The 22,231-nt window shown below is 41.8% G+C and overlaps 1 protein-coding gene across 2 annotated transcripts in view; it reads left to right on the plus strand.

Moving 5' to 3' along the window:
* The first annotated feature begins 726 nt into the window (after window positions 1-726).
* The window catches only part of PRELID2 (PRELI domain containing 2), an 85,604-nt gene continuing 64,099 nt past the window's right edge, over window positions 727-22,231 (plus strand). The window contains exons 1-4 of one of the 2 annotated variants that reach the window (XM_004280405.3): window positions 727-971; window positions 14,784-14,841; window positions 17,713-17,786; window positions 19,315-19,475. In XM_004280405.3, the coding sequence (XP_004280453.1) occupies window positions 897-971; window positions 14,784-14,841; window positions 17,713-17,786; window positions 19,315-19,475 (368 nt within the window). In that variant the 5' untranslated portion in view covers window positions 727-896. Of the gene's footprint in view, window positions 972-7,671; window positions 11,113-14,783; window positions 14,842-17,712; window positions 17,787-19,314; window positions 19,476-22,231 lie in introns of those variants that run through there. The other variant, XM_049708059.1, reaches the window with a different exon arrangement.

The following is a 22,231-nucleotide window of genomic DNA, read 5'->3' on the forward strand; positions in this document are numbered from 1 at the left end:
GACCTTCCTTATTTATCCGAGCTAAAATCATGCCGCCTGTAACTTTGACCTATTATCCTGCTGCTTTTTCTATTTTGTGTTAAATCATCTGACAGCAGGGACTGTGCTTTCCTTACTGCGGAATCCAGTGCCTACCACAGTGCTTGGCACATAGTAGGTGCTCAGGAAGTAACATGTTGGATAAATTATCGGATTAATGGATTCACTTGCTTGCTCCATGGTGTTTAACCTTTCATGAGCGTAGGATTTCCTCACGGCGTCAGATGCAGATACGGGCAATTTTTAAGTATTTGAGATGCAACCTAAAGCCTCAGAGGCAGCTGCCCGGGTAGTGTGAGTAATGCAGTTGTTGGTCTTTGTCACACAGGACTCGGCAACACGAGGAGGTTTATATTACAATCCCTAAACTTGGAGGGAGGGTAGTTTATGTATTTATTATTACTGTTTTTTAGTGCTGCCAATAGCGGCTTAAGGCTCCAGGAGAGGTGATGACAAAAGCCCCAGCGGCAAGGTCCAAGCCTCCGAGGAACTGTGCCGCGGCTCCCGGGCGGATACTTGGGTCCATAGGCGTGGTCGGGGGCGTGGCGTGGCCAGGACGAGGCGTGGCCGGCGCGGGAAGGGCGGGGCCGGGGCCGGGCCGCTCCAGGCGCCTCCAGCCGATTTCGCCAGGGGCCCCGGCACCTCCCGCGCCCGCCGCCCGACGGGACGCTGGCGGAAGGGGGCGGGGGCGTGACCGACTGTCTGGTTCTCTGGACAATAAAGTTTAGAAAGTTTGAAGAAGGAGGAGAAATAAACCTCCCACGCCCCTTCGGCTATCCTGGCGCGGACGCCTGCGGCCCGGCACATACAGAGCTCCAGCAGCAGTGTGCTCGCGGAGGCGTGGCAGGCGCGCCGGAATGGGAGTCACCGTGGACGTGCACGAGGTGTTCAAGTACCCCTTCGAGCAGGTGGTCGCCAGCTTCCTCCGAAAGGTATTCACCCAGCTCCGTCTCGGCCGGGGCTCGCATTCTCCCGCGCTGCCCCGGTGGCTCAGCGGTCTGCGCTCCGGGCAGCGGGCGCCCGCAGCTCCCCTCACCCCTCTGCCCGCTTGGAGGTCCACACCCACGGTCGGTCTCCCCTTCCAACTGCGGGTTTCGCCTCTGGGATGTGCTGGGCGAGGGCGGGGGTGGATTTCCTTGAGAGCTCCCCCACCAGGATGAGGGAAAGGCTCCGTGCGCGGCAACACGTTCACACCCTGCCCCAGCTGGAGGGAGAGTCGCGGGGAACCCAAGTTCTGGAGCCCCGGTGAGGCTGCACGGGGCTTCTCGATCTCTCTAGTACATCATTGACTCCTTCAAAGCTAGTGGAGGCTATTGAAGCCGTCATCTACCACCTCACCACTTTCTCTTTCATTAACAGCTTGGGACTTTGGGCAGTCCCCATGCCTTAGTTTTGTAATATGTAAAATGGGAAAAATAATAGTAACACCTCAGGAGTTGTGAGGATTCAAGTGAAATAATTCCCGTAAAGTGCTTATCACAGTGACTGATGCTTGCTAAGTTCTTTAAAATATATTGTTGTTGTTTGTGCTGCTATAACTGTACACCCTAGCCTCAATATTCAGTGGCCCTCTTTATCTCAAGGGCTGCTCCTGGGACTGTGGCTCCTAACAGTAGAATGGGAAATTTCTTTCTAGTCTGGTTCTGCCTTTAGTTAGTTCACTTGATGGCCTTGGTCAAGGGTCATTTTCTCTCTAGGCTTCAGTTTCTGCATCTAAGGTGTGTCCACTTAAAAAAAATGCACAACCTATAAGTTGAGAATTATGTTTTATTGGGCAGACTTGCTGAGGACTTAAGCCTGGATACAGCCTCTGAGATAGCTCCTTGGGGCTGGTCTGAGGAGGTAAGGGAGGGGCCAGGATATATAGGAGTTCAAACAAAAAAAAGGATAGTTGACCATCCAAAGATTACTGCTAATTAAAGAAAACGGGACATCTCAAGTCAATGAAATTAGTGTTTTTCTGTGTATGGAACAATGCAAGAGTCTGGGCTCATTGAAATTCATTTGATAAGTGCCTTAACTATCTAGGACCTGTATCCTGTTTTACTCTGTCCTGAATCCTCTCAGGGTGCACCGCTGGGGATGGCTGCAGAGGCTGAAGGACTTATGGCCACAACATCGTTGGTTCACTGAAATGGCAAGTGACATTTTTTGTCCACAGATGAGTGTTGTATCAGATCTTCTTTCGGCTTTCACGATCTTGAGGAAGATTTGCAAGAATTGTAATTTGCCTTGGACAGCTGCCACCGGCAGTGCTCCCGGTGTGCCACCTGGAAGCCGGGAGATGGATTTTTTTAAGTGATAAGACCTGACTTCCATTAGAGGATGCACTTGGGGGCCCAGGTCACAAAGGAGTGAGTAGGACCCTGGTTAACATGATGTTGCCATGGAGGCCTTTTTGGCGGGGGAATGTCAGCTGGTTAATATTGTTAATTATCTCCTGTATGTAGTACCTGGTACCTACTAGGTGCTCAGTACAAGTCTGATGAATGATGAATGAATAAATGAATTACAGATGTGCTGTAGACTTTGCCTTAGGCTAGGCTTCTGGGTCCTAAAGAGAAAAAGCCAACACCCCATTTTTGTTTTAGGGCTGGCACTTTGGAGTGTGGATTCTCCAGTGTCACTGCCCCTTTGGAAAGCCTTTCTGGATTGTCCTCATCAGGAGGCAATCTCTGCCTTGTCAGAGCTGGAGGGACACTTTGGGCCTCAGTGACCGTCTTCTACAGTGTTGGGTAGTTACTACTGCATGTGTCTTTTCCCTCATTAGACTCTAACCTTCCTCGGGGTAGGTCTCACTCCTGAAGAAGCACGAAGCTCTCATTTAGAGAGTACTTGGCATGTGTCAAGCTTCTGGGCTAAATGCTTTTCTTTCATTCAGCAGGTGTTTAGAGACACTTTGTGTGCCAGGCTCCGTGCTGGGTGTAGGGCACCACAGACAGACTCTCTTCTCATGGAGCTGATGGTCTCTGGTGGGTGAGACTGACATTAATCAATGATTAACAAGTGAACACGTAACTCCAGCTGATGATGTGTATTTACACAGGGAAAGTTCACAGTGCTGTGAAGTCCCGGAGGGTGGCATTAGGGAAGACTTCTTCGAGAAAGTGACATTTGTGAAGTGATGGCTGAAACGTGAGACGAGTTTCCTAGGCCAGCGGGGCGGGGGAGGAAGTGCTGTCATACATTATCGTTTTTACTCCTCCCAGCAGCTTCAGGAATTAGTTATGATTGACTTCCATTCCATGGTCTGGAGAAACTGCGGTTCAGATTCCAAGTTCCCACAGCTAGCAAGTGGGAGAGCCAGGATTTCAACACATCTGACTCTCAGCTCACACCCCCGAATCGCCAGGCTGTGCTGCACATAATAGACACTCAGCTAATCACTGAGGGAATACAGTGCTGTAGACTCTACTCTGTGTACTCTTTATCCAGTCTCAGTTTCCTTTTGCCTGCAGTCTTCTCTCAGAGTTTATTCATCTCCATCCGGTTGTGCCTGGTCTAAGGGTATAGCTTTGAAGGTGCGAGGGTGAGAAAATACATTGTTTTGGTTGTCTGCTGTGTAACAGATCACCCTAGTGATTTAGTGGCCTAAACCAATGGTAAGCTTTTGATGGAAAGCTTTTAATGCTCACATTTCTACGAGTTGACTGGGCTCAGGTGGGCAGTTTTTAGGTGCCATGTGTTATAGCTGAGGTCGCTTCTATAGCTGGGTTCAGTTAGGATCTGGAAGAGTTTTTTTTTTTTTTTTCTGCGGTACGCGGGCCTCTCACTGCTGTGGCCTCTCCCGTTGCGGAGCACAGGCTCCGGACGCGCAGGCTCAGCGGCCATGGCTCACGGGCCCAGCTGCTCCGCGGCATGTGGGATCTTCCCGGACCGGGGCACGAACCCGCGTCCACTGCATTGGCAGGCGGACTCTCAACCACTGCGCCACCAGGGAAGCCCTGGAAGAGTTCTTATACAATACTTAGCAAAGTGCCTGGCACATAGTAAGTAAAAACTGAGGAGGACATTTTGGAAGGTAAGGCTAGGGAAAGTGGAGGAGAACATTTGCAGAAAAGGTGTAGGGGTGGGACAGTGTTATCTCTATGGACATTACACTTGCATTCTTTCTATTCACAAGGTAGTCCTTCAGAGATCCCTGGATGGGGCTATGTGACTGTCTCTAGGATGGCAGTAAATTCAGTTGCTCTGAGAATTTTCACTTTATTTTACATTATTCATTCTTTTTTCTTTTCTTTTCTCTCTCTCTCTTTTTTTTTTTTTTGGCGGCGCAGCATGCGGGATCTTAGTTCGCTGACCAGGGATCAAACCTGTGCCCCCTGCAGTAGAAGCGAGGAGTCTTAACCACTGGACCACCAGGGAGGTCCCCACCTTACATTATTTAAAGCCATGAACTGGAAGTCAGTAGACCTGGATCCCAATCATTGTGCTTCCTTCATTAAAAGCAGTTTTGAGGTGGCCTTGGGAAACAGTTTTCACCAGCCTATACTGTGCCCTTGAGCAAATTAGAAAGGGGCATCATCTAGGTGGTCTACACCCATAAGCCCACAGTAAATGGGGCTAGTGGGAGGTGTATGGGGCTACTTAGGCAAGTTAGAAAAACGTGCTCCTTCTTCTACTAGGTGCCCAATGGCCTGCTTGACTGGAAAACCTTGTGCAGTGAGCAACATGCACAACCTTATGAGACAACCCTACTGTCTTAATTTCTTATCTGTGAAATGGTATGCTATGTACCCCACCAGTCTCCCAGGATTGTTGTGAGGATCAGATGTGTAACAGTTTGACAAGCATATGTTTCTCTTAAAGCATAAGGTAGTAAGAATGATCCTTTTGGCAAAATACCTTTTATTTTTCTTTTAGTCTTTTTGTATTTTTTTTTTTATTCAAAGGAAAGCACTTGGCAGAAGGGACAATCATAGGATCTCTGGGAAGCATTTAATCTGATTTTGCACAATGGTATGTTTGAAGGTGCTACAGCACTGAGGAAGTTCTATTTTAAATAGAGTCTACTGATCTCTGGCTTTTGGTATGTTAGGGCTTGCCTTCCAAGTTATAATATCCTGCTATTTTTAAAACCTGAGGAATGTTTGCTCTTCTTACACCTGCCTGTTGGATACTACAGGCAAAATATTAGCTACATGCTTTCAAAGCTAAGTGGCACCTTGAAAGCAAACACCACAATACTCTTTGTTCGTGGAGTGCAATGTTTCTCGTTGAACTCTTCATGGAGGAGTGCTGTGAAAACCAAAATGGTTTATTCATAAGATGCTAAACTGTACTTTCCATGAACTACAGTGTCAGTGCTCTTGACAGTGTGTTTTGGTTTCTTTCTTTGAATGACTCTTAGCTTTCTAGTTCTCATCGTTTATAGCTGTTTCCTTCCTTCTACTTAAAACCATCTGCAAAGAGAACACACTGTTGCATAGATGGATATAGCAGCTGATAGGCTTACTCATCTCTGGAAGCTAACATGGGTCCGTTTAATGGGCTTGCCTTGCATGAGCTGGATTCCTAGATTTTCTAAAAATTTCTTCCTAGAAGACTTCCTAAATTTTGTCTACCTGAAATTTAAAGTCATACAAAAGGCCATTATGTGGCCTGGAATTTTCTTGTTTATTCTTAAATGAGGCCAGAGAAGCTACAGCTTTTCTTAGCATAGAGTTGTTCAGGTTGATTTTCTTGTTATGCTGTAGGTAAAAGAGTCACTGTGAATAGAGTGTAAGCTTCATGGGTGGAGATTTTATCATCTGTTCCTGATGTATCTCAAGTATCCAAAGAGATCCTGGAACATAGTAGGGACTCAGCAAATCCTTATTGAATGAATGAGTGAAATACTCTCTTCAGGATTTAGCCTTATGTAATTTCAGACCGAAGCCCGTGTGGATTCAGTAATATGTCCTTACTTTGGGTACTGTAATCAAATGGACAGATTAAAATAATTTCTTTGCTTCAACACAGTGGCCTCGGATTTTATTCATTCTAGCCAGGAGCTTGATGTTGTGAACAAAATGGTTTGAATGTTTACCCTTAAACTCAGAAAGGGGATTTATGAATGGCTATTTCTGTTTAGAGTAGAAAGTTGATTGGGTAATTAATAATGTTTCCATTTCTGATCCTATTTTTTCTTCCTTGCATATCTGACACGTGTGTGGCACATCTCTCCCTACAGAGCTCCTGAAATATTGGGAGTGGACCCGTATTTCCAAAATAAGTGATTTGAAAATGATAGGCCTGGGTTAGCATAATGGTTATTTATCTTTTTGTTCACACTCTAATAGTCTTTCTTCACTTTTATCTTCCTATCCTCAATTCTACTAGAAAATTAGGCGCAACGGGAAGAAGGTGAAGACAGGAAGAGCGTGGGCTCTGACATCAGCCAGGTGTCGGGGTGCTTCTAGCTGTGTGAGTTTGGGCAAGTCAGTTCATTTTTCTATGCCTCAGTTTTATCATCTGCATAATATTAATAATATCTTCTGGAGTTGTTGGGAGAAAGTAAGTTGGATAATGCACACAGTTGCATACAATATACATAGTTTAATGTCACCACACAGTAGGTGCTTTAGTACTTGTTTAAAACAAGTACTTTTAAAGTACTTGTTAAAAATCGTTATAGTAATACTAACAGAAATAATTTATGACATGTAAATCCATGAACTTGAAAATAAAAAGCTGAGAGAAGTAGTCTGCAGAAATCTTTTTAACTTGGAGTAATTAAAGGGAGAGTAAGCATGAATAAAGGTGCATATTTGAATTATGACTTTTTTTTTTTTTTGTGGTACGCGGGCCTCTCACTGTTGTGGCCTCTCCTGTTGCGGAACACAGGCTCCGGACGCGCAGGCTCAGCAGCCATGGCTCACGGGCCCTGCCGCTCCGTGGCATGTGGGATCTTCCCGTACCGGGACACGAACCTGTGTCCCCTGCATCAGCAGGCGGACTCTCAAGCACTGCGCCACCAGGGAAGCCCTGAATTATGACTTATTTTTAAAATGTCATTTATATAATATTAAAACATACTTAGTGAGTTACCTAGTAGAGGTTGTGGCTTAATCAGTGCCTGAAAGATAGGAAAATTTTAACTATCAAAGTATAGTAGTTAAACATTCATTATATTTCTCCTAATAGAAATCCACAATAGGTCTGTGTATCATTTGGCCCTTGGGAGATGAAAAGCTAAATAAAACATAGCCCTGGCCTCAAGGAGCTCACTGTCAAAGGGGACAAAGGGAAATAAATTAATTTTTGTGATAAGTGCCTTCTCAGGGGCATATCACAGACATACAGTGTGGCGCAAGATTCATGTTTTAATTATAAATCTGTAAGAGCTTTTAGAGGACTTAGAGTTTGTTGCCTTTTTTAAAAGTAAGTATTCTCTCTATTCTCTTCTCCAATGTGGCGCTTTCCTTAATGCTAGTGGGCAGGGATGTGTCAAGGAGTCCTTGTCGTATCTTCTACAAATTCTGCAATGGGAAAGCATGAGCTTGTGAGGTTTTACTAGTCTAGGGAAATAAGAAATATCTTCTAGTAATTTTTGAGTAATCATTTAAATATATCTGAATTGCAAATGGACACTAATAGTATACTTAATACGACACCACAGTAAGTTACAAGATAAAGACTGAAGTCTTGAAAGTTAAGTTTTCAAAAATATTGAGTCATTTTTTAGTAGCAAAACCAGTAAGGTGCCAGGTGTTACACTTTACATAAAATTATTTCCTTGAATTCCTATAACAGCTCTTTGAGGTAGACTGTTTTGTTTTGTTTTGTTTTTGTTTTTCTAATTTTACAGATGAGAAAACTGTGACTGACTGAGATAATTTGCCATAGACTCCCATAGGTGGGCTTCAACTGAGGTCTCTTAGATTCTAAAACTCATTCTGTTTCCCAGACTGTCTTAATTTTACTTTCATTTATTTATTAACTTTTCATTTAGAAATAATTTGACTTACAAAATGTTGCAAAAACAGAAATCTGAAGACAGAAAATTCATGTCCTTAACTTCCTCAAACCACTATATAATTTTTAAAATCAGGGAATTAACACTGATACCGTGTTAACTGTCCTATAAACATTACTCAAATTTTGGCACTTGTTTACTAATACGATTTTTTTTTTAGTCTAGGATTCAATCCAGGATCCCACATTACATTTAGTTGTTGTATCTTAGTCTCCTCTTCAGTTCCTTAGTGCTTTCTGGACCATGGTGCTTTCCAAGAGTACTGATTAGTTACTTTGTAGACTTTGTAACTTTAAATGCATTGGGTTTGTGTATGCATTTTTTAAAAAAAATAGATCTTTATTGGAATATAATTGTTTTACAATACTGTGTTAGTTTCTGTTGCACACCAGAGTGAATCAGCCATACGCATACATATGTCCCCATACGCCCTCCTTCTTGAGCCTCCCTCCCATCCTCCTTGTCCCACCCCTCTAAGTCATCGCAAAGCACCGAGCTGATCTCCCTGAGCTGTGCTGCTGCTTCCCACTAGCTATCTATTTTACATTCAGTAGTGTACATATGTCCATGCTACTCTCACTTTACCCCAGCTTCCCCCTCCCTGCCCCCGTGTCCTCAAGTCCATTCTCTATGTCTACGTCTTTATTCCTGCCCTGCAGCTGTGCTCATCAGTATCATTTATTTATTTATTTTTTTAAGATTCCATGTATATGTGTTAGCAAATGGTATTTGTTTTTCTCTTTCTGACTTACTTCACTCTGTATGACAGACTCTAGGTCCATCCATCTCACTACAAATAACTCAGTTTCCTTTCTTTTTATGGCTAATATTCCATTGTATATATGTGCCACATCTTTATCCATTCATCTGTCGATGGACATTTAGGTTAGTTCCATGTCTTGGCTATTGTAAATAGAGCTGCATTTAATGTTTAGGGAAGAGGATTTTCCTTGGTGTCACAATTGTATGAATGATTCTTTTTAATACACTTCATTATGTCATTGCCAATTATTGGGACATTTTGGTATGAATGAGCGTGAAGTGACGTTGGTTGGCCTTTGTTTAGAATCATAACTTGTCCCACCAGAAGGGCCTTTGAGGATCATCTGGTGGTCTACCACCCAGGCTTCACAGATGGCAGCATCACAGTCTGCACATCCTGCCTCCTTGTCCTTTGTTTCTTCTACTTCATCCTCCTACTGCGAAGGCCAACGAACAGCCGTTCACAATGTCCGTTGACTTAAATGTGTTTAGTCTTTGACATTTTGACTCATCATTTGGTCTTGGTATAAAGTCACCTTTGCTTTTCTTTTAAGATAGACAATAGTATGTAGCTCATAAAGGGAATTTGGCACAGCTCGCAGTGATTTCTCTGTGTAGTTAAATGCCATATCTCTTTTCAACAGCTCCATCCCTTTGTGTGTACATGTTTGGCATCAGCCTGGGTAGCAGAGATTCCCTTAATGCTTATAAAACTGATATGTTAATATACCAGACTTACTTTAGGTCTCCTTGGCCTTCTTTGAAGGACTAATACAGATATATCAGCTTAACTGCTTCCTCGTGCTCTCTTGGATAATGCCAGTTGGAAGTTGGTAAACAATGGCTTCTTTGGAGGTCATTGACTTTTTGGGTGGGAGTATTATAAAAGGCAGGCATAGACTTCTGAGCTTTTTGGAAAGTTGTGTCTTTCCTTTTTTTTTTTTTTTTGCGGTACGCGGGCCTCTCACTGTTGTGGCCTCTCCCGTTGCAGAGCACAGCCTCCGGACGCGCAGGCTCAGCGGCCTAGCTGCTCCGCGGCATGTGGAATCTTCCCAGACCGGGGCACGAACCCGTGTCCCCTGCATCGGCAGGCGGACTCTCAACCACTGCGCCACAAGGGAAGCCCCTTTCTTTTTTTTTAAAATATTATTTATTTATTTATTTGGCTGCACGAGGTCGTAGTTGCGGCATGCATGCGGGATCGAGTTCCTTGACCAGGGATCGAACCCTGGCCCCCTGCATAGGGAGTTTGGAGTCTTAACCACTGGACCACCGAAGTCCTGGAAAGTTGATATGTTAATAACTCCTTACTCTCTTAAGAGTCGGCTTTATGAAAGCTTATTATATTTTCCCCCTGTAAATAAGAGACGTAAATATACCCTATCTTCATGGATCTACTCCCAGAAATATACTGAATGTTATTCCTGTAGTTAGATGGACTCTATTTCTTGACCTCTCACTCTTCATAGCTATGTATTTGTTTTAATGTGTATTTTGTTTTTTACCCATTATTTTGAAATTTTTGGCCTCTTGCCTTTTAATATGTAAAACACATGAAAGCAAGGTATATGACAGTGTAGGAGAGTCTATGTTTTACTCTTGTTAGACTGTTACATACATATAATATAAGCAGTGATATTTGCAACACATTTATGTCTTGGGGAAAGAGAAGGGATTAGTTTATACATTCTGTGAAGAATGTAAAAATTATAAGTAAATTCAGAATGAACTCAAATATACCTTGAAAAATCCCTTGTGTCACCCAGAAAGTATGGCAAATGTGCAGAGCCCTGTGCAGTAATTATTAGCCACTGCAGTTTGTGGTCCACTGATTGAGGTCCAAGGATGGCAAGGGTTTTTGGTAGATATTTGGGTCATCAGTCCACTTTGCTTCCATGAAAGCCACTAGTGTGGAGCGGGGACCGGAAGATCCCAGGGTTGCCCTGCTCGTGTGCAGGTCTTAGGCCATTATGTTTTTAACATGGAGACTCCTTATCTTAACACTTGTTAAGAGATTTACTCATTTTGAGGAGGACAAAATGAGATAATACATATGGTGACCTCTAATACGGCACTCTGCACGGGCAAAGTAGATGTGCAATTAAGTCTTTGATGGGCTTGATCCTGATCTAGCTTAACCCTTTCCACTGTCACACTGTGTTTGTACAGGTGTCCAGAAAAACCTGGTCACCTGCTTCCTGTCTTCCCAATTGGCATTCCTGGTGGTGACCCTCTCTGAGCAGCCTTCCCTCTCTCGACCCCTTATTCGCTGACTTCAGATACATTTTTGTGAATTCAATCATGAATATTCAAGTTACCACAATATGGTGTCAGAAAATTTTGAGTAATGCCAGGTAGGGGGCGCCTCAGCACAATAAATCTTTATTTTAAAAAAAGTTAAAATATGTGCCTTTCATGTCATGGTATTTAGCTATTGTAAATAAACCTCTGATTTCTTTTTCCATTCTCGTATGGAAGGAGACTCGAGGCTCACGTCTCTTCAACTCCAAAAGTAGTTGCATAGGAAAATGCCTTGAATCTTGCAGATGAGTTTACTGGAGTGAATAGCTTAGGATTTCTTGTGTTTGGCTGAGGCAACTTCCATTTTACTTTGTAATTTGCAAGAATTGTCGAATGAGTAACCCTTAAGTATTTTACAACGGTTCCTCTTCATGATTTCCCAAGCCCCTGTTATCCCTTAGTCTGATTTATTTTCGCCTTATATATTTTATTTTTTGTTTTTCTGACTAACGTGTAAACTCTCGAAGAGGCTACAATTTTGTTTGTTTCATTACTCTGTCCCTAGTGCCTGGAACAGTGCCTAGGTAGTCGGAAAACTGTTAAGTGAAGAATAGTGTCACTATTATTTAAATCGATACCCTTCACCCTAATAAGCAGATATTAAAGTTATAGAAAAGCGTGAGTAAAGCATTTGAGTTTATAATCTTTAGGAATTTCACTGATAACTTTGTGAAGTAATCAGAACTTGGGAACTTTTTATCATTAGCCTTCTCTGGTGATTATGTTTCCAACCTCTTTCATAATTTAGTTCAGTCATCTTCCTACAGCTTACAGTGTATTTATAATATTCAGTCAGTCAGGATGTATTGATGAATATAATAAAACGAGTAAAATAGAACTGTAGTAGAGGCAATATTCTCATACTCTCATTTTACCTTAGTACAAAAGTTCTGATTTCTATACACACACACACACACACACAATAAAAATTAAAGGCATCTGTGTGAGTCTCAGATGTCTCCCTCACTTCACGGGTGTTGTGTAAGTGAAGCCCCCTTGCTGAGGGACAGAACAGCTAAACCTGACCCCCTGTGATGGACATTATCTTCAAAAAAATACTGAAGGTTAAACTTCAAGAAAACAAGCATCGTAATTTTGAGCATTTTTTTCTGGAGCAAACATGAATGAATGAATACATAAATATTTAAACAGCCATGTTGGGAAATTCCTTGGCAGTCCAGTGGTTAGGACTTGGTGCTTTCACTGCTGGGGCCTGGGTTTGATCCCTGGTCGGGGAACTAAGATCATAAAAGCCGAGCGTGTGGCCACAAACAAACAAACAAAAAGGCAAGTTGTTGATTTGTTATCAAGATTGCAGCTGCCCGGATGGGAGTGTGACTGGCAGAGTTTACGGCATGGGGTGTGATGTGGTGTTGAGGATGCCAAGGACTGAGCCCACTGCTCACTTCATAGATTGGTTCCCCTGGTCCTCGAAGGGAGTAAAGTTTAGTTTCCACATTGGTCCCGGAGGTCAGCAAGGTTTATCTTCCAGATTGTTCATTCATTCGGCAAATATTCATTGAGTGCCTGCTATGTGCCAGACACTGTGCTGGCTGGTGGAGATACAGAATTCCTGCTCTTGCAGAGTCTGTGTTCTTATCCCAGGTCTTTTGGGGCCACAGATATCTGTAACAATGTGTGAAAGTGACGGATCCTTTTCCCTGAAAAATCAGTCCCTCAGTCAACCTCTTATACAAACTGATGCATGCAGACACAGAGCTGCCGTGGGGTGGGGAAGAGCCCTGCTCACTGAGTTTTGTAGACCATTTCCTGGGTTCAGAAGGCTTAAAGCTTAAGCTTACCAAGTGGAGGGCCCTGTCCCCTGCCCCACCCCGCCCCGCCGAGCCTGTTCGCTGCTCTCATCTCCCCCTCAGCACCTTACGGTGTTTTGGGTAAGACTTCCCTGTGATTTTCCTTTCATATGAGATCGCATGATGAAGCAGTAAACCTCTGGGAATAGAGCCTGACAGGCACTCAGCAGGCCTGGTCAGCAGCCTGCTTGTCCTCTGGCTTGGAGGACTTCTACTGTCTGAGTCTGTTTTTGCATCTGAGCAGTGCAAAGGGTGGGGTTTGAGTGACTGAGGTGTTTGAGGGTAGGTTAGGTGGGCAGGCCTTGAAGGCAAAAGAAAGTATCTGTGGCTGAATTACAGTCTTGATGCTCATTAACTGGGGGATTTTGAGCAAATGACTTAGTTTATCCAAGCTTAATTTCTCACAAGTGAAAGGGAAAAAAAAACACCCAGAATGTAACTCATGGAATAGTTTTGAGAATTAAACTGAAATAATATATTAAACTGCCTAGGACAAAAATGGTAGCTATTATCAGTTTTTTTTTCCATAAATTTATTTTTGGCTGTGTTGGGTCTTCGTTGCTGCGCGCAACCTTTCTAGTTGTGGCGAGCAGGGGCTACTCTTCGTTGTGGTGCACGCGCGGGCTTCTCATTGCGGTGGCTTCTCTTGTTGCGGAGCACGGGCTCTAGGCACGCGGGCTCAGTAGTTGTGGCGCACGGGCTTAGTTGCTCCGTGGCATGTGCGATCTTCCCGGACCAGGGCTCAAACCCATGTCCCCTGCATTGGCAGGTGGATCTTTTTTTTTTCTTCTTTCTTATTAATTAATTAATTTATTTTTGGCAGCGTTGGGTCTTCGTTGCTGCTTGTGGGCTTTCTTTTTAGTTGCGATGAGCGGGGGCTACTCGTCATTGCCGTGCGCAGGCTTCTCATTGCGGTGGCCTCTCTTGTTGCAGAGCACCAGCTCTAGACACACAGGCTCTAGAGTGCAGGCTCAGTAGTTGTGGCGCACGGGCCTAGCTGCTCTGCAGCATGTGGGATCTTCCTGAACGAGGGCTCGAACCCGTGTCCCCTGCATTGGCAGGCGGATTCCTAACCACTGCGCCACCGGGGAAGCCCTGGCAGGCGGATTCTTAACCACTGTGCCACCAGGGAAGCCCTGTCAGCTTTTTATTAACATGAAATTGTGTTTCAGGGGAATTTAATCAATAAACTTATTTTTTTGTATTTTTTTCTTTATTGAAATATAGTTGATTTACAGTGCTGTGCCAGTTTCTTCTGTACAGCAAAGTGACTCACCATACACATATATACATAAATAAACTATTGAGCACCTGGCACAGACTCCTTCTGTGATTATATTCCTGTGATGCTGACCCAGCCACCAGGCAATAGTAAAGGACAATAGTGAAGGAATTCACTATGTATTGATACTAGGCCTGATTTCATTTTGTGGCTCTACCACTAACCAGCTGGGTGACCCTAAGCTTTCTGATTTTATTTAGTTTCCATTTAGTTTCTGAAAGATGGGATAATGATATCCCATGACCCAATCACAACAGAGAGGCTGATTTGAGAGAAGATCATGCAAGTAAAGCATTCAACACAGTGCCTCATACAAAGAACACGCTTGATTTACGTAAGGCTGGTTCAATATTAATAGTATTACTTATTAATTAGCTTAACCTAACCTCCCCGTCTCCATCCAGAGCTAGGTTGACTCCAAAGAAGGTTTCTCCGGATTTCATACAGGTCCAGTTGATGACAGCATCTACTTACCTATTCCAAACTAGTAAAATTAAGACTCTTGATTGAAAACTGGCCTTAGAGATTGCTTGGATAATATTTACTGTTTCTGCAAATAACTGGTTACTGTGAAGTAATTCACTTTGGTAAAAAAAAGAATGGTAATTTTTCTTTATGTGTTTTCATTTAGTATCCAAACCCCATGGATAAAAATGTCATCTCTGTAAAAATTGTGGAGGAGAAAAAAGGTAAGTGCTACTGATCTTTGTGAAGATGTGTGTCTTTGTGTGTGTGTGTGGCCTGTTATATATATATATATTTTTTTGCGGTACGCAGGCCTCTCACTGTTGTGGCCTCTCCCATTGTGGAGCACAGGCTCTGGACATGCAGGCTCAGAGGCCATGGCTCACGGGCCCAGCCGCTCCGCGGCATGTGGGATCTTCCCGGACCGGGGCACGAACCCGCGTCCCCTGCATCAGCAGGCGGACTCTCAACCACTGCGCCACCAGGGAAGCCCTGGCCTGTTATATTTTAAACAGGTATATTAACAGGTATAGTTCTGTATTCGAGGCGACTGATAGAAAAGAGCACCCGGCATTTCCAGCAGTAGAAGGCTTGCCTTATGCTCTTGTCACTTTCTCCATTAAGAATTGATGACAGCTGTGACAGTTTACATTTTTGAACACTTAATGTGTGCCAGGCACTCTTACTTTTATTAACTTAATCCTCAGAACAATGAGGTCACATGGCTATGTCTCTTGATATATTCGTATATCATTTTATAGATGGCAAAATAGATATTACTAATAGCATGTATATGAGATGTGACTGTAAAATGATTGGATTATGGAATCAAAACTGCTTAACAATATGGTTCAGTATTGACTAGAGTGGGGCTTGACAAATTATGCTTGTGTTGCCTGTTGTTGTAAATAAAGTTTTATTGGCACACAGCTATGCCCATTTGTTTATGTATTATCTGTGCTTACTTCCTTATCACAACAATAGAGTTGTGGTAACAGAGACTGTATGGCCCACAAAACCTAAAATATTAATATTTACCATCTGGCGCTTTACAGAAGATGTTTACTGATCCTTGGACTGGAGTGTAGGAGTCTTTCCTGTTCTCTGTCATTTACATCTCCGGTAGAAGCGTTTTCACTGTCAGTGTTTGAACTCGAGAGCTGGCAATGAAGGAAGCTATAATGAGGCACATCATCAATGTGTAAACCTTTGAAGACACCCAGGCTCGGTCTACCATGCTCTTGAACCTTCTGAGAAAACGTATGAGATGTTCATTTCGTGACCCTGAGCCATTCTCTCTGTTTGGTGAAGAGAGAACTGTCTTTGCGAGGGTATTTCCTGCACTTCCGTAACTCTGTAAATATGATTAAAAGCCGTTTTCTCAGGTACCTGCACTCGTAGGAGAAAGGTTTTATATGGCATTAGAAAAGTGATTTCAGGTCCTGATTTTGTTACTATCTACATGAACTAACTTCTTGGAGGCTCTATTTCTTCATCTGTTAAATGGGAAAATAATAACAAACTGCCTTTAGGTTGTTGAGAAGATCAAATGATAGAACAATGTGCATATTTCTAAGTGGTTAATTATAATTTCTACCACTGACAGGGGCATCTTTGCCTCCGGGAGTGGCTCATCCATTTTCACTACGTGTACTGCAGACATTGGATGAGATGGCCAAAGGCATGCCAGTAGGCAGAGGAGGTGAACCCATTTCTCACCCTACCAACAACTTCTGGGCACTCAGGGTGTTTGCACCAAGGTTCAGGGCTGTTATAGCCAGAGCTTTGAGAAACTGTAGGAACATGCTGAGTCACAGTAATTCACAGAGCAAAAGACAACACTTCAGAGTTTATATTTTTCTCTGATTTGGTTTCCTTTTTTTCTCAACTCACATTTATTGTGTTTTTTTTTTTATGTCCCTCGTGCTATTCTGTAAACTTCTTTCCAAAACAGAATAGTTCCAGCCACAGGGAGTCTGCTCCCCTACGAGAGAAGAGTATGCCCAGTATAATTAATAAGAGGTTTATTCAAAAAGAGTCATGTACCAAAATGTTCATTGCAGCTTTATTTATAGTAACCCGGAGATGGAAACAACCTAAGTGTCCATCATCGGATGAATGGATAAAGAAGATGTGGCACATATATACAATGGAATATTACTCAGCCATAAAAAGAAACGAAATTGAGTTATTTGTAGTGAGGTGGATGGACCTAGAGTCTGTCATACAGAGTGAAGTAAGTCAGAAAGAGAAAGACAAATACCGTATGCTAACACATATATATGAAATTTAAGAAAAAAAAAAGTCATGAAGAACCTAGGGATAAGACAGGAATAAAGACACAGACCTACTAGAGAATGGACTTGAGGATATAGGGAGCGGGAAGGGTAAGCTGTGACAAAGCGAGAGAGAAGCATGGACATATATACACTACCAAACGTAAAACAGATAGCTAGTGGGAAGCAGCCACATAGCTCAGGGAGATCAGCTCGGTGCTTTGTGACCACCTGGAGGGGTGGGATAGGGAGGGTGGGAGGGAGGGAGACGCAAGAGGGAAGAGATATGGGAACATATGTATATGTATAACTGATTCACTTTGTTATAAAGCAGAAACTAACACACCATTGTAAAGCAATTATACTCCAATAAAGATGTAAAAAAAAAAAAAGTTTAAATTTGTAGCCAGAAACCTGTGCTTGAAAACATGTTTGGTGCAGAAGGTGGCAGCATCAGATTCTCCATCGTTTTGTTAAAACATTCTCTTCGTTGGAGCTGAGCAGGGGGCTCATTGGCCATGGCCATTGGAGTGTTGACATTGATAGTCCTGAGCAGTGAACGATTTACGATTCTTTTGTCCTTGAATTTAGAATGTGCAGTGTGAGTGGCTAGCTATTTTATCCTTATTCCTTGCTCACAGATATTTGCAGGGATTTGGCCCAGAAAAGTGGTCAGGGATGCTGGGTTTTGAGTTAAATATTTTCTCTGGGAATTCTACATATCGAAAATTGAGATTGACATTAAAAGTTTTATTGACATTAAAACAAGAATACATTTCCGTCAGTTCTTTTTTGAGTGTAAAAATTTTCTGTTTCTAGATGTGTCAACAGGGATCATCTATAGAAAGAGGATTGCAGTCTGTCAAAATGTGGTTCCAGAAATTTTAAGGAAGGTAAATTCATTTCAAAATTTAATCAGATTTGGTGTAACGTTGGGTGTTTTCCAAATAGTCATGGAAAGAGATAGCATTTTCTGATGTGAAGGAGTGTTAGAACTTCCCCAGTTCTCCTACCTCAGAGCCCTTCTAAGGAAGAAATCTGTCTCCTGTCCAACCTCAGTTTTGACAGGTGCTACCAGAGAGAGTTTTTTTCCTGTCTGTTTTGTCTCTTTTGTGGAGGGCTCTTAGTGTACATAGAGATGGGCAACAATTATTTTAAAAGATACTTTGGACATTTTGCATGAAGTGGCCATCTTTTCTAATCTGTCTATGGTTAGATATGACTCTTAGGTAAGAATGATCAGAAGTGGGCAGATGGTAAGTATTAACTTCAGTAAGGAAGAGAAAAACTTCAGTTTCCATTTTACTGTCAGTAAGAATGGTTTTGAGAGTATAGTGTTTTCAGCACCCTCTGTAAGTCTTTTTGTGTGTGTTTCTGTAAAGTAATGGTATTGATGATGAAATCTTCATGATAGCAAATTGTTTTCTCTCTTTGAAATCCTTGAGCACTCTGGTGATTGTTGGAAAAAGGTGAGTGAAATTTTTAATCACATTGCTTTAACCGTAGAGGGATTATTGACAAGAGTCCTTTTAGAATGATTAGGAAATAGAGGAGAGTGTCTTGCTGCGTACTTCTAAAAATGTCTCCGTCTTTTCAACCTGGAAGTGATCCTGTGTGTGATATAAAACCCAGTGGGGCTCCTGCCGGTGAGCTTGCAAATTGCTTTGCTGTGCTGTATGTAGAAAACATGGCAGCTTCCATCACTTTTTTATCATGGATTAAGACTCTGTTGCTTTCTTTAGTGGAAAGAAGGCTGATATGACAATGAAAATGAACTTTCTTTTATTTTCCAGATAATAATATGTTGCAGTATGTGCAGCAAATTATTGCTGGCTTTTTCCCCAGAGTGTGTCCTGCCTTTGCCCTGTATACATGCTTTGCATCTATTATTTAAAAAGGCATTCAACTTTGTCTTGTATCTCCATTCTTAAATAATTTAAGAACACCCTGACTTGTACAATTCTGCCTTTGTAGCTTTGCATGTTTCCTCCACCTAGGAAAGCATACATTTCTAGATATTGGGCAGAGTTTAAAAGGAAGAAAATATTTTATCTGATACTGTCCTGCATGTGAGCCCATAAGTGGGCCCAATTAGAATCCATCAATTTAAGAAGGCCATAACCAGCCCTAGAGGAGACACGAAGGAGGCTGATACTTTGCTTAGTGTTTAGCAGTTAGGGGAATCAGGCCAGGGACTCTACAGGCTGTGTAAATCCTGGGCCATTTGCATGTCCTTACCAACATTTAGTAAGGTCACAGTATGTTTGATTATCAAGGACTTACCGCCATTGGTGAGTCGTCATCCACATATCAGGATCACTTGTCCTCTTAATTCCCTAAGACTAAAAGCAACTCTGGACACAGTCCTTATGTAGCTTGTTCCTCCTAAATTCAGAAAACCATCTTCTGTCTTTTGGACAGGTGAACATTTTAAAGGTACCTAATGTCCAGTTAGAAGAGGAATCATGGTTCAATCCTCAGGAAAGGAACATGGCTATAAGGAGTCACTGCCTTACGTGGACACAATATGCATCCATGAAGGAAGAGTCTGTCTTCCGGGAAAGTATAGAAAATCCAAATTGGTAAGATCACCTGTGTGTGTGTGTGTGTGTGTGTGTGTGTGTGTGTGTGTGTGTGCGCGCGCGCGCGCATGTAGGTTGGGTGCGGGGAAGCACAAATGAGCACGCATATTAAAAAGCTATGATTCCATACTTATAACCTCTGTTTACAACTCACATAAATTATATACTATTAATTTTTAATCACACAAGTAATCAGTAAATAGATTTCCCTTTGGGGGAAAAATGACAGCCCAACTCCTTTCTGACTGTCCTATCCAATTTGGTGCCTTTTTGCCTTCTCCAGAGGCAGTGAGTGTTATCAGTGTATTGAGTATTCTTCCAGACCTTTAAGAGATACCTCTAGATACTCATAGAACCTGTATAGTATGGTTTTGATTATCTTTTTTACATACATGCTTTCATTCTGTGTAAATCATTGTGCACTTATCTTTTTTGTTTAGTAGAAGTTTCTAAACTTTATCCAGTTGATGTCTGTAAAATCTAGCTTATTCCTTTGAACTGCTGCATAGTGTTCAATCCTATCATTATGCTACATTCTATTTAGCTTTTTTCCTTTTGGACAGATGTTCAGATGGTTTCTAGTTACTCTTATATATATAAGCAGTACTGTAATATTTGTGAAGCATACCATCCTTGTATATTCTATATGTGAATGTTTCTCTAAAGGAGAATTGATTTTGTTATTGAAATATAGTTGACATACAGTATTATGTTAAAGGAGAATTTTTAGTTGTCAGGTTTATTGAGTTATTATTTACATACAAAATTTATTCTTCTTAGTGTACAATTCGATGAGTTTTGGCAAACACACACATATACAGTTGTGTAACCATTGCCACAATCAAGCTACAGAACACTTCAGGTAGATTTTAAAGAGCTATATGCCGGGATAATTCCATGAGGAAAGAGTATTCTTTTCAACAAATGGTGCTGGCACAATTGCATATCCACATTCAAAAGAACGAAGATGGACCTCTATCTCACACCAAATACAAAATTAACTCAAAATGGATCAAAGAACTAAATGAAAGAGTTAAGACTATAAAACTGTTAGGAAAAAACATAGGTGTAAGTCTATGCGATCTTGGATAAGGCAGTAGTTTCTTAGATATGACACCAAAAGCCCAAGCAACAAAAGAAAAAAATAGGTAAAATTGACTTCATCAAAATGAAAAACTTTTGTGCTTCAAAGGACACAGTCAAGAAGGTGAAAAGACAGCCCAACAAATGGGAGAAACTATTCGCAAACTGTATAACTGATAAGGGTATAGTATCTAGCATATGTAAAAGACTGTTACAACTCAGTAATAAAAAGACAACCCAGTTAATAAAGGGGCAAGGCATTTGAGTAGATATTTATCCAGAAAGGTATACAGATGACCAATAAGTACATGAAAAGATGCTCAACATCTTTAGTGTTTCGGAAAATGCAAATTGAAACCACTTTGAGATACCGCTTCAAACCTGCCAGGATGGCTGTAATAAAAAAGAGACACAGTAACAAGCGTTGGAAAGGATGTGGAGAAATTGGAACCCTCGCACACTGCTGGTGGGAATGTAAATGGTGCAGCTGCTGTGGAAAACGGTTTTTCAGTGCCTCAAACAGTTAAATGTAGAGTTACCACTTGACCCAGCAATTCTACATTGTATTGAAAAAATCCACAAAAATTTGCAGGAATGTTCATAGCCCCATTATTTGTAATAGGCAGAATGTGGAAACAAGCCAAATGTCCTTCATCTGATGAATATATAACCAAATGTGGTATATCCATACAATGGAATATTATTCAGCCATAAAAAGAAATGGAGCAATGATTCATGTTACAATGTGGATGAAGCTTGAACACACTGTTTTCAGCGAAAGAAGCCAGTTACAAAAGACCATATATTGTTTGAGTCAGTTGATTTGAAATGTCCGTAACAGGCAGATCCATAGGGACAGAAAGTAGATTAGTGGTTGCCATGGGCAAGGAGGACAGGAGAAGAGGGAGTGAACTGCTGATGGGTATGGAATTTCTCTTTGGGGTGATGAAAATATCCTGGAACTAGCGTTGATGGTTGCACACCTCTGAAAATACTAAGACCACTGAACTGTATACCTTAAAGGGGTGAATTTCATGGTATATGAATTATTCCTCGATAAAAGAAAGTTATGTGGCTGGTTCTCAGGACATGCATCTTTTAAGTTTATACAGATTCTGTCACCAATATATTAATAAGTTAATTTACACTCTCAGCAGCAGCACATGAAAGCTCATTTCCTACAATATTGCCAGGACTTAATATTAACATACCTTTTTATTTTTGCCAGTATAATGGGTGAGAATGATTAATTCCTTTGAAATAGGTTTACAAACAAAAGCAAACTATAACAAGCACCACATGTTAATAGTGATTATTGCTGTGAACTGTGATTTCAGAGGATAATTTACTGTATGTTTTTCTGTTCTATATGGTTTGAGATTTTTATTTACCTGTCATTTTAAGGGAAATAAAGCCCTCAAACCCAAATAGCTAAAAATCAGAAATCTAAAATCCGTCTGAAGCCCCATCACTTGTTCAAATCATTTCTGCTCCCCATAATTTTGGTCCTATAGTGATAATTCTAGAATGTTCCAGCAGCACACTGGGTGAGTATGAATGCCAAGTCTTATTAGCGTCTGAGGTAGGCTTGCTCTGAACCACCCACTAGCTTTTTTCTTCTTAGTCTCCCACATGTCAAGAGCTTCACATAGAACATAGATATTTAGGATTAA

The sequence above is a fragment of the Orcinus orca genome, chromosome 3 (assembly GCF_937001465.1).
Source record: "Orcinus orca chromosome 3, mOrcOrc1.1, whole genome shotgun sequence".
Classification (NCBI taxonomy): Eukaryota; Metazoa; Chordata; class Mammalia; order Artiodactyla; family Delphinidae; genus Orcinus; species Orcinus orca.